Source organism: Phacochoerus africanus, chromosome 13 (genome assembly GCF_016906955.1).
Source record: "Phacochoerus africanus isolate WHEZ1 chromosome 13, ROS_Pafr_v1, whole genome shotgun sequence".
In the NCBI taxonomy this organism is placed as follows: Eukaryota; Metazoa; Chordata; class Mammalia; order Artiodactyla; family Suidae; genus Phacochoerus; species Phacochoerus africanus.
This window is the reverse complement of record NC_062556.1, coordinates 2,764,044-2,776,120: the sequence shown is the minus strand read 5'-3', so window position 1 is coordinate 2,776,120 and position 12,077 is coordinate 2,764,044. Positions and strand designations below refer to the sequence as shown.

Sequence of the window (12,077 nt, the reverse complement as noted above, 5' to 3'; positions counted from 1 at the left end):
GAAATGCCGGGAAGGGGAGGGTGCTCTGCGTGCAGAAGAGATGCCCAGCCTGGTCTGGTCTGGCAGCGGCCGCCGCTTTCAGGGTCCGGCTCTGCGGAGGCCGCCTGTTCCTCTCAGCATCCAGCCTTAGTGCAGCTACTGCGTTGAGAGGCCTCGCAGATCACCAACAAAATGAAAACGCAAACGCTTTTCCAGACAGTGGGGAAGGGCTTTTTTTTCCCCCTGAAGCTCTGATTTCACGGAAGAAGCAGTAGCCACAGACCACAGTTGAACGTGCGGCGGCGGCGTGGAAGCGCGAGGCCCGAGTCGGGTGATGTGGCGCCTGGATGCGGGCCTGAGCCCGAGGCCTCGCGGGGGTGCTGCTCCTTGGTCTCCAGGTCCCTGCTCTGTCGGGGTCAGGGTGAGGTTGTAGGGGAAGCGAGCGCTGGCACTCTCGTGCCCGGCACACGGCAGACACTCAGGAAGCGGGGCCCTTAAGGAGCGTGACGCCCGGGGGACAACATCCAGAGACCAAGAGTGACCATTTACGCCTCGGCGGTGATTTTTGGACGGTACCCCTAAAGCACGAGCGACAGAACCCAGAACAGGACTTCCCTTGTGGTGCAGCAGGTCAAGCAGCTGGCACTGTCATTCAGTGGTTCCGGTCACTGCTGCGGCGTGGGTTCCACCCTGGCCCAGACCTTCCCTGTGGTGTGCGGAAAAGAGTGGTGGTGTAGTGTTGACAGCGATGGGTCCTCCCTAGTTCGGGGTAAGCGATACATCTTTAGGGAGGACCGTTTGGTGATGTGTTATCAATGTGCATATGCTTTTGGATCAGTTTGGCTTCTTGCAGTTGATCCTAAGGCAACAAACCCAGATGCAGAGATGATGTAACAAGGATTTTGTCAGTGTGCTTTACAGGTGGGAAAGTAAAAACGCTTTTAGTCTGTAGGAGAAAACGTGAAATAAAACCTTGAAAAGCCTTTTTTTCTTTTTTTTTTTTTTTTTTGCTTTTTAGGGCCACACCTGTGGCATATGGAGGTTCCCAGACTAGGGGTTGGATTGGAGCTGTAGCCACCGGCCTACGCCAGAGCCACAGCCACACCCGATCCGGGCCTCGTCTGCGACCTGCACCACAGCTCCTGGCAGCGCCGGATCCTTCACCCGCTGAGCAAGGCCAAGGATCAAACCTGCGTCTTCACGGATGCTCGTCGGGTTCGCTAACTGCTGAGCCACGACGGAACTCGGGGAAGAGAGTAGTTGTGGTAGTGGTTGTCTCTGATGGGATTGGTGATTGTAGCTGTTCCATGCACTTCTGTAGGGGGTTGTCGAGCAGCAAGGCGACCGTACGTAGTACAGTAAACTCACGTTAACCCCCAGTCCTCACCCCCAGCTTAGCACCCCCTCCTGTCTTTTTTTTTTCCCTCTCATCAAAGCAAACAGAAAAGAGCTTTGCTGGAAAAGGGAGAGCGGTGTTTTTGAGGCTGTTAGGGAGGCGAGTTCATTGTGAGGGCAGTCCTGGGGCCTGAGTGAAGGATTTGCATCCTTTAGGAAAAGCAGGCCTGTTGAATTTGCAGAATTTCAGAACTTTGATGTGGCTGGTTTAGGACATGGGCACAGCCATCAGGAGCCTGGATGTGAGAAGGCAAGGGAGCAGGAGAATAGATCCTATATGTGGCTAACTTAATTCCAGAAAAAAGGAGCTTAAAAAAATGCTACTGACGGAAAGAAGTGTAACCCTTGAGCTGGGCTGCGAGGCGCGGCAGGGTTAGGAAGAAGCAGGCGCTTCTCAGGAGCCCGGAGACACAGCTCCCGGCGCGGCATCCAAGGTCGGACGTTCTCAGCAGCCGCCTCGGGTCGGGAGAAACCCGCAGCACGTCGCGCAGGAAGCCCTTGAATGGGTTCATGTTTGTAGCGACCGGGGTGCGGATGGAGTTGGAAGAGGTCATGGTCCCAGGGCCGCTCCCAGCTTGGTGCCCGAGGAGAGGCCCGAGTCCTGCGGGAAGCGCCCGTCCCCGTTGGGTGTCCTGGTCGGGGGCCGAGCCGGGTCGGGTCCCGCTTTGCCTCTTAGGCTCAGCTTCCGGCAACGCCCTGGCAGCCCGGCCCCGCTGGCCGGTCCCGGGACCTTTTACGGAAACTCTGTGTCCCCCCAGCAGACAGAGTGTTAAACGTGGGGCTTGGCGAGTGGCTGCCAGGAAGGCCGTCGCGGCCCTCGGCAGGGCCCTGGGTTGGTTGGAGGCGGACAGTGTTGAGCGACCTCCCCGTGGCGGACGCGAGGGGCTGAGGGCTGGGCACGGTGGCAGCTCCTGGGCGAGGATGGTGGACACGAGGCGTTAGCGTGATGTATGCGTTACCCCGTGGTGCGCGGGTGAGCCTAGAACCCCCGCCTGCCAGCTCTGGGCCTGGCTCATAAGATGCAGAGCTCCCGGTGCCATGCAAACCCTGCGTGTGTGTGTGTGTGTGTGTGTGTGTGTGTGTGTGTGTGTGTTGGAACATTTGGCTTTTTGATAGTAAAGCGGAAAAAAGGGGATTTTGCAAAACACTGATCTGTGTTAATCGTTATTATTACTTGCTATGACCTGAGGCTCATTTTATTTATAGGCGAGTGGCCGAACTGTTCATGTTTGATTTTGAAATCAGTGGAATCCATCTAGACAACGACAAGGTAACTCCTCGCTCTGTTTCTTGGCTCTTCTTGTGCTGACACTTAGCTGGTATCTCGTTGCTCGCGTCTCCGTATCAGACGGCCACGTAGGTGGTTGATGCTCTGCAGCTCTTTATGTTCGAATGCAGAGCACAGTGCTCTCTGGAAGGGGGCCTGTTCCCAGTTATCAATTCTGACAGTTTAGAATTAAGAAATGACTTGAGGAGTTCCCCGGTGGCCTAGCAGCTGAGGAGCTCACGTTGTCATGCTGTGGCATGGGTTCAGTCCCTGGCCTGGAAACGGGAACTTGTGCAACCCACCCCCGCTGGAGACGCAAGTCCAGTAAACCTCCTAGCTCCTTTCTTGTCACTTCCCTGTCTCTTGTCAGAGAGGCTCCGTGAAGGCTGGTGAAAGGATGACAGCTTCCCTTTTTAAAGGAGACCTTGAAATGGACCCACCAACGTAACCTACAAATCATAAATGCCTACAGTCTTCTATATTCTTTCCAGGTTATTTTTTACTTAAATTAAAAGGTGTCAGGAATGAAATTGAAAGGTGTCAAGATTGAAATTTAAAAATTTAGGGAGTTCCCTGGTGGCACATGAGTTAAGGATCTGGTGTTGTCACTGCTGTGGCTCTGGTTACTGCTATGTCACTGCTTTGATCCTTGGCCTGAGAGCGTCCACATGTTGGAGGTGTGGCCACATAGAAAAAAAGGAAAAATTTAAATTAAAGGAATTGTGTTCTTTAGCAGTCATTTAATAAATAAAACAATTTCATGGCATTCTTAGCATTCTGTAGATTTCATTATCACTGTGTGAGGAAGTGTTTCCTGTTGGTGAGGTCAGGAAATAAACAGTTTTTATTTTTCCAGGGATTGTAACAGGTGATACATTCTTTGAAATGACTAATTTTATCAAATTAAAAACACAGTAAGAGCGTTGAGGAAAATGTTTGGAACGATAGTGTCATTTCCAGATCTTTTTGTTGTTATTCCACTGGTCACCGATAGGTGGTGACAAACGGCCACGTCAGAAACAAAGGCAGAGCGGAATCGGGACAGTTTTCAGAAGATGTTGGCGTGTCTGAACACTTATTTTTCCCGTGAAGCTTGAATTTTCTGCGTTGAAATTTTCTGTTATTAATATACCCTGACTTTTCCCAGCATCTTGTCAAGGGTACCTCTGCCTCGTATGTGTTTGTCTTTTAAAAAAACACGAGTGCTGCTTAATGCCTTGTTAGGGTCGTAGTATAGTTTAGAATCGGGAAGGTGTGCATGCGAGTTCCCCGAAGCCCATCCTGAGCCCGGGTGCAGGTGCCTGGCGCCTTGTCCCCTCCCCAGTGGACCTGGCAGGTCATGTGGACCAAGTTTTAAGTTGCATCAACCGAACATGGTGGTGCCCTCGACAGCACAGGTGTTCTCCCGAGACTGTGTCCTAAAGGAGTGGCTGAAGCTAAAGCCCACCTCGGCCGCCAGCCCCGTCTGTCACACTCAGGGACTGTCTCAGGCCTGGCGGAGCCAGACCCGGGGCTGGAGGGCGAGGTCCCGCCATGGGGTCCAGCCCAGCCCCCCACCCCCCCATGTCGTCCTGTAATCCCCCAGGTACGTGCCCGTGGAGCCTTGGAGGTGACCTTGGCTGTGCTGCCTTGTGTCGGGCGTAGGACCGAGCGTGCGTCCTAGTCTGCCTTCCCCCACGGACTCTGCCGAGTTAGAAAAACCTTAAGGGATCACATCCGCCAGCCCCTCCCCTGGGGCTGACTTAACTGAGGGTTTTTTGGGGGGGGATATGAGGGGTACATACCTGGCAGTGTGATGCGTTTCACAGACGACGTCTATAACCGACGTAAAATAGAACCCTAGAAGTTAGGTTAGTCTTAAAGCCTAGAGACACTGTAAAATCATCAGGATACACTTTTCTGGTCTGAATGTTAAATTTCTGTCAAAAATAGAGTTACTGTTTGCAGTATGTATCATGCATTTATGATGCAAAGTACCTTCAGCCTGCGTCGTATCACTCCGTGTATTTAATATGCTGTGAAACCGATTCCGCTGTGTGTCGATTTGCCATCTCTGTAGATGGATGGCCTGTGACCTCGCCAGGTGTGAAATAGGCCTGTAAATAGCTTTTCCTGCCCCGCGTACAGCGCAGGAGAGCCGTGGACCTGAACGTGAAGATCCTGGATCTGAGCAGCACGTTTCTCATGGGGACCAACCTGCCCGTCAAGGCTGAGAAGCACCTCTTGCCGGAGCGGGTCTGGCACCACTTCGAGGTGGCTGGGGACCACGTCGTGGTCGACGGTCTGCGGGCGGAGGCGCCGGATGACTTGGTACGCGTGCCCACCCTCCGTGCAGTTTGGGTTCCTCTGGGCATCACGACTGGTAACCCCAAGTTCACGGTGGTATCGTCCCACCCTTAAAGAAGTAAGCAGGTGACGGGCGGTCCTTGGTCTGTGAATGCCCTGAGGCACGAAGGTCTTCGCTGCGCCTGCCTCGTGAAGGGCTCCTCGTTGTCAGAGGCGGATGAGCAGCAGCCGCGGTCGCTGCTCCGGGCCACCCAGATTTCTGGTGGGCGCGGTCTTCACGGCCTGGTCGTGGGTGCCTTGTGGCCCAGGCCTCCGTCCTCTGTGTGCCACCCTCCCCACGACAGAGGACCCTTCGAGTGTGACGTGTCTCCTGGACTCGCTGATGAGCCCAGCAGCTCGTGTGTAAACCGTCACTGCGAGTCTCGCTCGCCTGCGCGGGAGGCGGTGGGAGCGACTGTGTTCTCTTGTAGGGACTTTATCACCGTGTGTGTCTCTTAACATTCACTTTTTAAATATAGGTGCGAGAAGCCGCTTACAAAATTTTTCTTTATCCCAATGCTGGTCAATTGAAATGTCTAGAAGAATTGCTCAGCAACAGAGATCTCCTGGCCAAGCTGGTGGGGTACGAGAGCTTTTCCCACAGGGCTCTCCAGGGGACGATGGCCAGAAGCCCAGGTGAGCCTGCCGACCCAGCGTCCACACGTCCGACAGGTTTTGTGGAGTTCAGCGTAGGGCTTTAAATGGCTCTGCAGGCGCGCTCTGTTTTCAACACGCTCTTAGAGGCCCGTTGCTGAGATTTCCTGCATCTTTTAGGGGTGTTTCTAAAATGGAGCTAGGAGGAAGTTCCCGTCGTGGCTCAGTGGTTAACAAATCTGACTGGCATCCACGAGGACACAGGTTCGACCCCTGGCCTGCTCAGTGGGTTAAGGATCCGGCATTGCCATGAGCTGGGGTATAGGTCACAGACATGGCTTGGATCCTGCGTGGCTATGGCTGCGGCGTAGACCAGCGGCTACAGCTCCGATTCGACCCCTAGCCTAGGAACCTCCATATGCCGTGGGAGCGGCCCTAAAAGCAAAATAAAATAAAATGAAATAGAGCTGGTAATTTGGAATATATTCTGTGTGCACGTTCAGAGTATATGTACGTAAGCTTTTATGGATGCTATTTAAATTCTTTTCACTTTAACTCAGCTGGTTTCTGTGTGTAGCCTAACGAAATGGCGTAGAGTTGGAGTGAGAGGATGAGCGGTGAGGGTGTCTCCGGGGGCCGAGGGTGAATGTAGGCCAGGTGTAAACTTGTGCACCTTTCGGGGAGTGGCAAGGCTGCTGCTGGGTGTCGGGGTTCCTGGTAAACTTGCCTTGTGCTCCGTTGCCTTCCTGACGATTTATAACAGAGAGAGAGTTTCACAGTGAAAACGCTAGAAGTGTGTAGAGTAAGCTTAGGACGTCCCGGTTTAGACCCCGAGTCAGGAGGGGCTGGCCCTGGCCCTGGCGCCGCGCGGGTGCAGGTGGGCTCCCCAGTAGAGGTGAGTGGGGGTGTCTCCCAGCAGGGTGTGCGGGTGCTCTCAGGCGGATCCCCAAACTCATTCTCCGTGATGCAGCAGCGCGCCAGCTAGGTAGAAATGAGTCGATGGTGCGTATATAAGATAGCTCGAGAAATGAAAGAGGTGGAAGTTAGTGGAAAATGGTTATTTTGAAGTAGATAGCGTAACGGATACATTTGAAAAAAGTTCTCTATGCCAGAGAGCTTTTCTTTGATATCCTGAAATAAAATATTCTTTTAAACTAAACCACAGTTTTTTCTAAAAGCGTAAGCATGGTCCAGCGTGGTGTGCAGAGCCGTTTTCCGAGTTCGGAGATACGGGCTGGTTCAGGGTCAGCAGTGGCCAGCGCTTCCGATGTCCTGGTTTAGGGCCACTTCCACTCTTTTCCCAGCCTTTGATTTTACTCAGGAGGTAAATTGAAGAGGGCAAGAAACTTAAAGCCGTGTAAAATGTCATCTGGAAAATATAAAAACAGTGTTTGTGGCTCACTCCAAAATACATACGAAAACTCTGTACTCAAGAAGTGCTAAATTCAGACAAAAGGCGTGAACAGTGTCCTATCATGGGAAGTGATGTAATTCCACTGCGTTGCCTTTGGGTTTGTACAATACAATGAGTTATGGCCTCAGTATTTTAAGTACTAGACAAATTTATAATAGAGCTTAAATTTTCAGGGTTCTGATTTTTTTGTATTTGGATGTTGATCCCGAATAGATTAGCATGATAATTTCTAGGTCCATCTGTGTTGCTAAAAATGCCAGTATTTTGTAAAACATTGATTTTTTTTAAAATCTAACTTTTCTAAATTGTATGAACAAATCAGAGTCTAGCTGTGTCTTGAAAACTCAGGAAAAGCTAGGCATGGCTGAGAAACTTATCTTTATTGTTTACCCATATGGATAGATTGAAACAGATTGAAATTTTATATTCTTTTTCTTTCCTTCTCCATTAACTTTTTATTGTGGGCTCTCAGTTATGGCTTTGGGTTGTTACCGTGATAGTTTGTTTTTCTAGCAAAGATTGTCATCTAGAAGTGCCTCGTGGTTGTTGGTGGCCCTGCTTTCCTTTTGAAAATCGTCCCTGTGTGTGGGTATGATCACCGTGTTACACTTTTCACAGGTATATGTTCATCTTATTTTATGTAGCTAAATATGTTTTCATTTGGGTTTTCATTTCAGAGACTGTCATGCAGTTCCTTGAGAAACTCTCTGACAAACTTTCTGAAAGGTTAGTTTTTTTATTCTACTCTTTTTTTTTTTTTTTTTTTGCAGGGCTGCACCTGTGGCATATGGAATGCAACGCCAGATCCTTCACCCACTGAGCAAGGCCAGGGATCGAACCTTCGTCCTCGTGGTTACTAGGGCTTGTAACCAGCTGAGCCACAATGGGAACTCCTCGTATTCTACCCCTTTACGTGTTATTTAGTTGTTGTTTTTGGAAAGACGATTTATAAAAAAACTTAGCAAGTAACGTGTTAAGAATATAAGGGTTAGAATCTTGGACTGTAGACTATTCAACAGGAGATTAAATGAACCACAAGCCATGCTTTGAACACACAGTGTCATGCTGAGGCGACAATCTCACAACCGCCCCCGCCCCGATAGCCAGCTGACGGTCCTTGGGAGCTCATCATTGGCATGTCATGTAAGCAGTTTCCAGACCTGTCTGCAACTGTGTCTTCTGGCTTTTGTGCCATCAGTGTTCTAACAAGCTCATGACGTTGTAGTTACCGTCTCTCGGCCTAAGCCTGTGTGTCGCTCATGGGCTCGGTGCACGGCTGTGTTGGCCGGGAGGCGTGTTGTCGGAGCTGCTGCCTCGGCGTCTGTGCCTCAGGCTGGGAGGCTGCGCCAACTTAGGGGGTCCCTGTGTTAGAGCCGCCAGCCTCCACCCCCTGTCCTGGCTCTGCGGTCCTGGCCCTCGGGCTCACTGTCGCTCTCCAGTGCTTCGCTGGGGCCAGGCCCCCGGGAACCTCGGGCACCCCGGGCCCCAGGACGAGGACAGCACCGTTTGTAAAAGCCCCGGTGGTCGGTCTCTCTCTCCCAGCGCTGCCCAAAGCCTCGTCTACCGTTGGACCTTCCCGAGTTGTAGTTTTAGCTTCCATTTCCATTGTCTGTTACAAACCTATATGCCTTCCGACCCCGTCCTCTGTAATTTGGATTTTATTTGCAAATTCTAAAAGTATCTTTTAATGCAGTGAACTGTCGTGGGCTTGATATAAGGACATAGTGTTATTTATGCAGTTATTTGTGAATTGAGTTTGCTTTCTGTGTAAGCAGCCTTTTTCCATTTCTCTGTCGCTAGGCTTATATTTTGAGCAGCTGTATCTTCAGATTTTCATAATGGTGTGTAGAAGTTACCTCTCACAGAAACCTCACCTTTGGCAAATACTAAACATGTATTTGATTATTGCCCAGCTAGAGATTTTTATTAGGGAGGATGATGCATAGTAATCTTAAACACAGCCTCTGTTCATGTTCTTCATAGGAAGTAATTTTTTGGGCTTTTAATTTTAAAGGTATAGCGAGAAGTCATGATTTAAAGTTTGCCGATGTACATTGCACATGTTTCTGTGACACTGCTCCTTTTCCCAAGCTTTAGTGCTTTCAAGACATGTATCTGCCAAGATGCTTTTTAAGATAGAAGCTGCTGTAATTTACTGATGTGTGTATCCCCCGCTTCTAACACATGTGGAGGTTGGGTTAATGCTGGTTTATGTTTGCACTCCAAATTACTTCTAGTTTTATCATGAATATTGGAAAGTAACATGAGCAAACAGATTCTTTTGTAATAAATTATGAACATTTTGTCCTAGCCGTTGATGATACACCTGTTTTACAGAACCATGAAAGATTTTGAGATGATGCGAGGGATGAAAATGAAACTAAATCCTCAGAGTTCTGTAAGTGACCACGCTGGGATGTCTTTATTATAACGTAAGCAGTCCGTTAAGGTCTTTATCTTTTTTTTTTTTTTTGTCTTTTGTCTTTGTTGTTGTTGTTGTTGTTGCTATTTCTTGGGCCGCTCCCGCGGCGTATGGAGGTTCCCAGGCCAGGGGTTGAATCGGAGCTGGAGCCACCGGCCTACGCCAGAGCCACAGCAACGCGGGATCCGAGCCGCGTCTGCAACCTACACCCCAGCTCACGGCAACACCGGATCGTCAACCCACTGAGCAAGGGCAGGGACCAAACCCGCAACCTCGTGGTTCCTAGTCGGATTCGTTAACCACTGCGCCACGACGGGAACTCCAGGTCTTTATCTTTTAACGCTAGGCCTCCTTGGAATTGCGGCCGGTGTTTCCGGCCTTGGTTCTGGTCCTTGGATTTGGGGGATAGCTATTGCAACGTTGGATCTGTGTGACCAAGTCTGGCGGTCCAGGAAGTCCCGTGTGTTTGTCCGTTTGCTGGCAGGTGCTCGCTCGTGCACACGCCCATGCACACGTGTCTGCTGACGGCAAGTCAGCGTCTGCTCCCGCTGCCGCCTCTGCGCCCCTCCCGTGCAGGGGGGGCCTGTGTGGCGCGCCTGAGGCCTCCATGGAGGATGACCTGCCAGTGGCAGCTTCAGTGTCACTGCGAGCCTTGCAGGTTACCTGTGTGCTGATCTCGGGAGCTCAGCGAAGTAGATCACAGCTCCGGGGACAGGGCCTTGTTCCGTCAGAGCCTTGCTAGGCCCGTAGCCGTCGCTGGAGCGCATGTGCCCCCGCTGAGCCCCGCGGCCCCCGCCCCTCGGGCGCTCACGGGAGAAAGAGGAGACCTGCGAGGCTCACGCGGGTTACGATCCCGGAGGAGAGAGGGTCCCGGCCCCCGCGAGAGAGCACGCTTGTCATTCGAGCAGATGACGGCCAAGCTGAACCTTCAGAGGGCCTTGGCGCTAAGGGTGGGGGCCTGGTTCCCGGGCCCCCGGTGCCAGGCGTTCTGTGCAGTCGTCACGCAGTGCCGTCCGGGAGAGGCCGGGGCTTCCCTGGGCAGATGACTGGAGGGACGGCGGGGGCGGGGGCCGGGCATCGCCCAACAGGCCAAGTGCAGTGCAGAGTCCCTGCGCCCACGAGGCGTGCGTGCCGGGGCAGGGAGACCTGAGCACATGAAAGCAGTCACCACGGGCTGGCCCTGTGGTCACTGGGGCTGTGGGGCCAACACTGCAGAGAACAGAAGGTGGAGGCTGCTGGTGGGCGGGGACCGGCCACCAGGACGCCCCTGGGAAGACGCCCCTGAGCAGCCCGGAGGAAGTGGGGGCGATGGAAGAGCCCTTTGGGCGGAGAGAACGGCGAGCAGCGGGAGGCCAGCCTGGCCAGGGGCGCCGTGGGGAGGAGGAGAGGGGACCCTGAGCCTGGACCCGGCTTCCAGCTTGCCCCTCCCCCCCATCACCCGCCAGCCTGCAGGAGGGTGACCCCCGTGGACCCAGTTTCCTTCCTGTCCACCTGCTGAAAACGATGGTTACAGAGCTTCTCCAGGACAGCATTTCTTTGCCAAGATTGGGGTTAATTCTGGCTCATTTAGGTTTGCAATTGCTGCCTTCGTTTCTCAGATCCACCCTGAGCTTCTTGCTCGACTTAGAAAGGACCGTGCCCTGCCCTTGAGCTCCCGAATCGTACCTGCGGTGTGCTGGGTGGGTCACTCCAGGGTCGCCTTGGCGAATGTAATCTACTAAAGTTGACACGTACTAGTTTGCATTTTCGAATGACATTTGTTTACTTTTTCCCCAAATTTTACAATTTATGCATCTCGACTCATTGATTACTGGAAAGTCAAAATAAAGGGGCACGTATTTCCTGCCAAGTCATGAGTTTTTAGGTTTTTGTAAAACTTTTCTGATAGAATAATATGTTTACACTTGGTAAGCTGGTTAACTTACTGATAAAAATCATGAGATAGCCCGTAGCTGTCTTAACAGTGAATTTTTGGGTCGTAGGAGCTGATGCCTTGGGATCCCCCCTACTACAGCAGCCTGATTCGCGCAGAGAGGTACGTTGCTGCGGAAACACTCACGTTCGGGGAGCAGGGAGGAAGCAAGGACGTGCTGAGAGCGTTTTGCGCACTGACTGTGGGCGTCTCCTGTGTCCTGTCCGCCTGGCCTGTCCCGGCCTGTCTTCCTGTCCTGTCTGCCTGTCCTGGCCTGTCTGCCTGTCCTGTCCGCCTGTCCTGTCTGCCTGTCCTTTCCTGTCCTGTCTGTCCTGTCCTGTCTGCTTGTCCTTTCTGTCCTGGCCTGGCCTGTCCTGTCCTGTCTGCCTGTCCTGGCCTGTCCTGTCCTGTCTGCCTGTCCTTTGTGTCCTGGCTTATCTACCTGTCCTGTGCTGTCCTGTCCTGTCTTTCTGTCCTGTCTGTCCTGTCCTGGCCTGTCTGCCTGTCCTGGCTTATCTACCTGTCCTGTGCTGTCCTGTCCTGTCTTTCTGTCCTGTCTGTCCTGTCCTGGCCTGTCTGCCTGTCCTGTCCTTTCCTGTCTGCCTGTCCTTTCTGTCCTGTCCTAGCCTGTCTGCCTGTCCTGGCCTATCTACCTGTCTTGTGCTGTCCTGTCCTGTCTGTCCTGTCCTGTCTGTCTGTCCTGTCCTGTCTCCATTGCAAACTTGTGTCCCCTCAAATGCAGGCCCTGGGCCGGCGTGGCGAGCCCCTC

The 12,077-nt window shown here is 52.3% G+C and overlaps 1 protein-coding gene across 1 annotated transcript in view; it reads left to right on the top strand.

Moving 5' to 3' along the window:
- MIPEP (mitochondrial intermediate peptidase) overlaps positions 1-12,077 on the top strand; it is a 112,994-nt gene that overhangs the window by 9,809 nt on the left and 91,108 nt on the right. The window contains exons 5-10 of the mRNA XM_047755708.1: positions 2,581-2,644; positions 4,769-4,951; positions 5,446-5,602; positions 7,652-7,700; positions 9,312-9,372; positions 11,379-11,431. Coding sequence (XP_047611664.1) covers positions 2,581-2,644; positions 4,769-4,951; positions 5,446-5,602; positions 7,652-7,700; positions 9,312-9,372; positions 11,379-11,431 — 567 coding nt within the window. The remainder of the gene's footprint in view (positions 1-2,580; positions 2,645-4,768; positions 4,952-5,445; positions 5,603-7,651; positions 7,701-9,311; positions 9,373-11,378; positions 11,432-12,077) is intronic.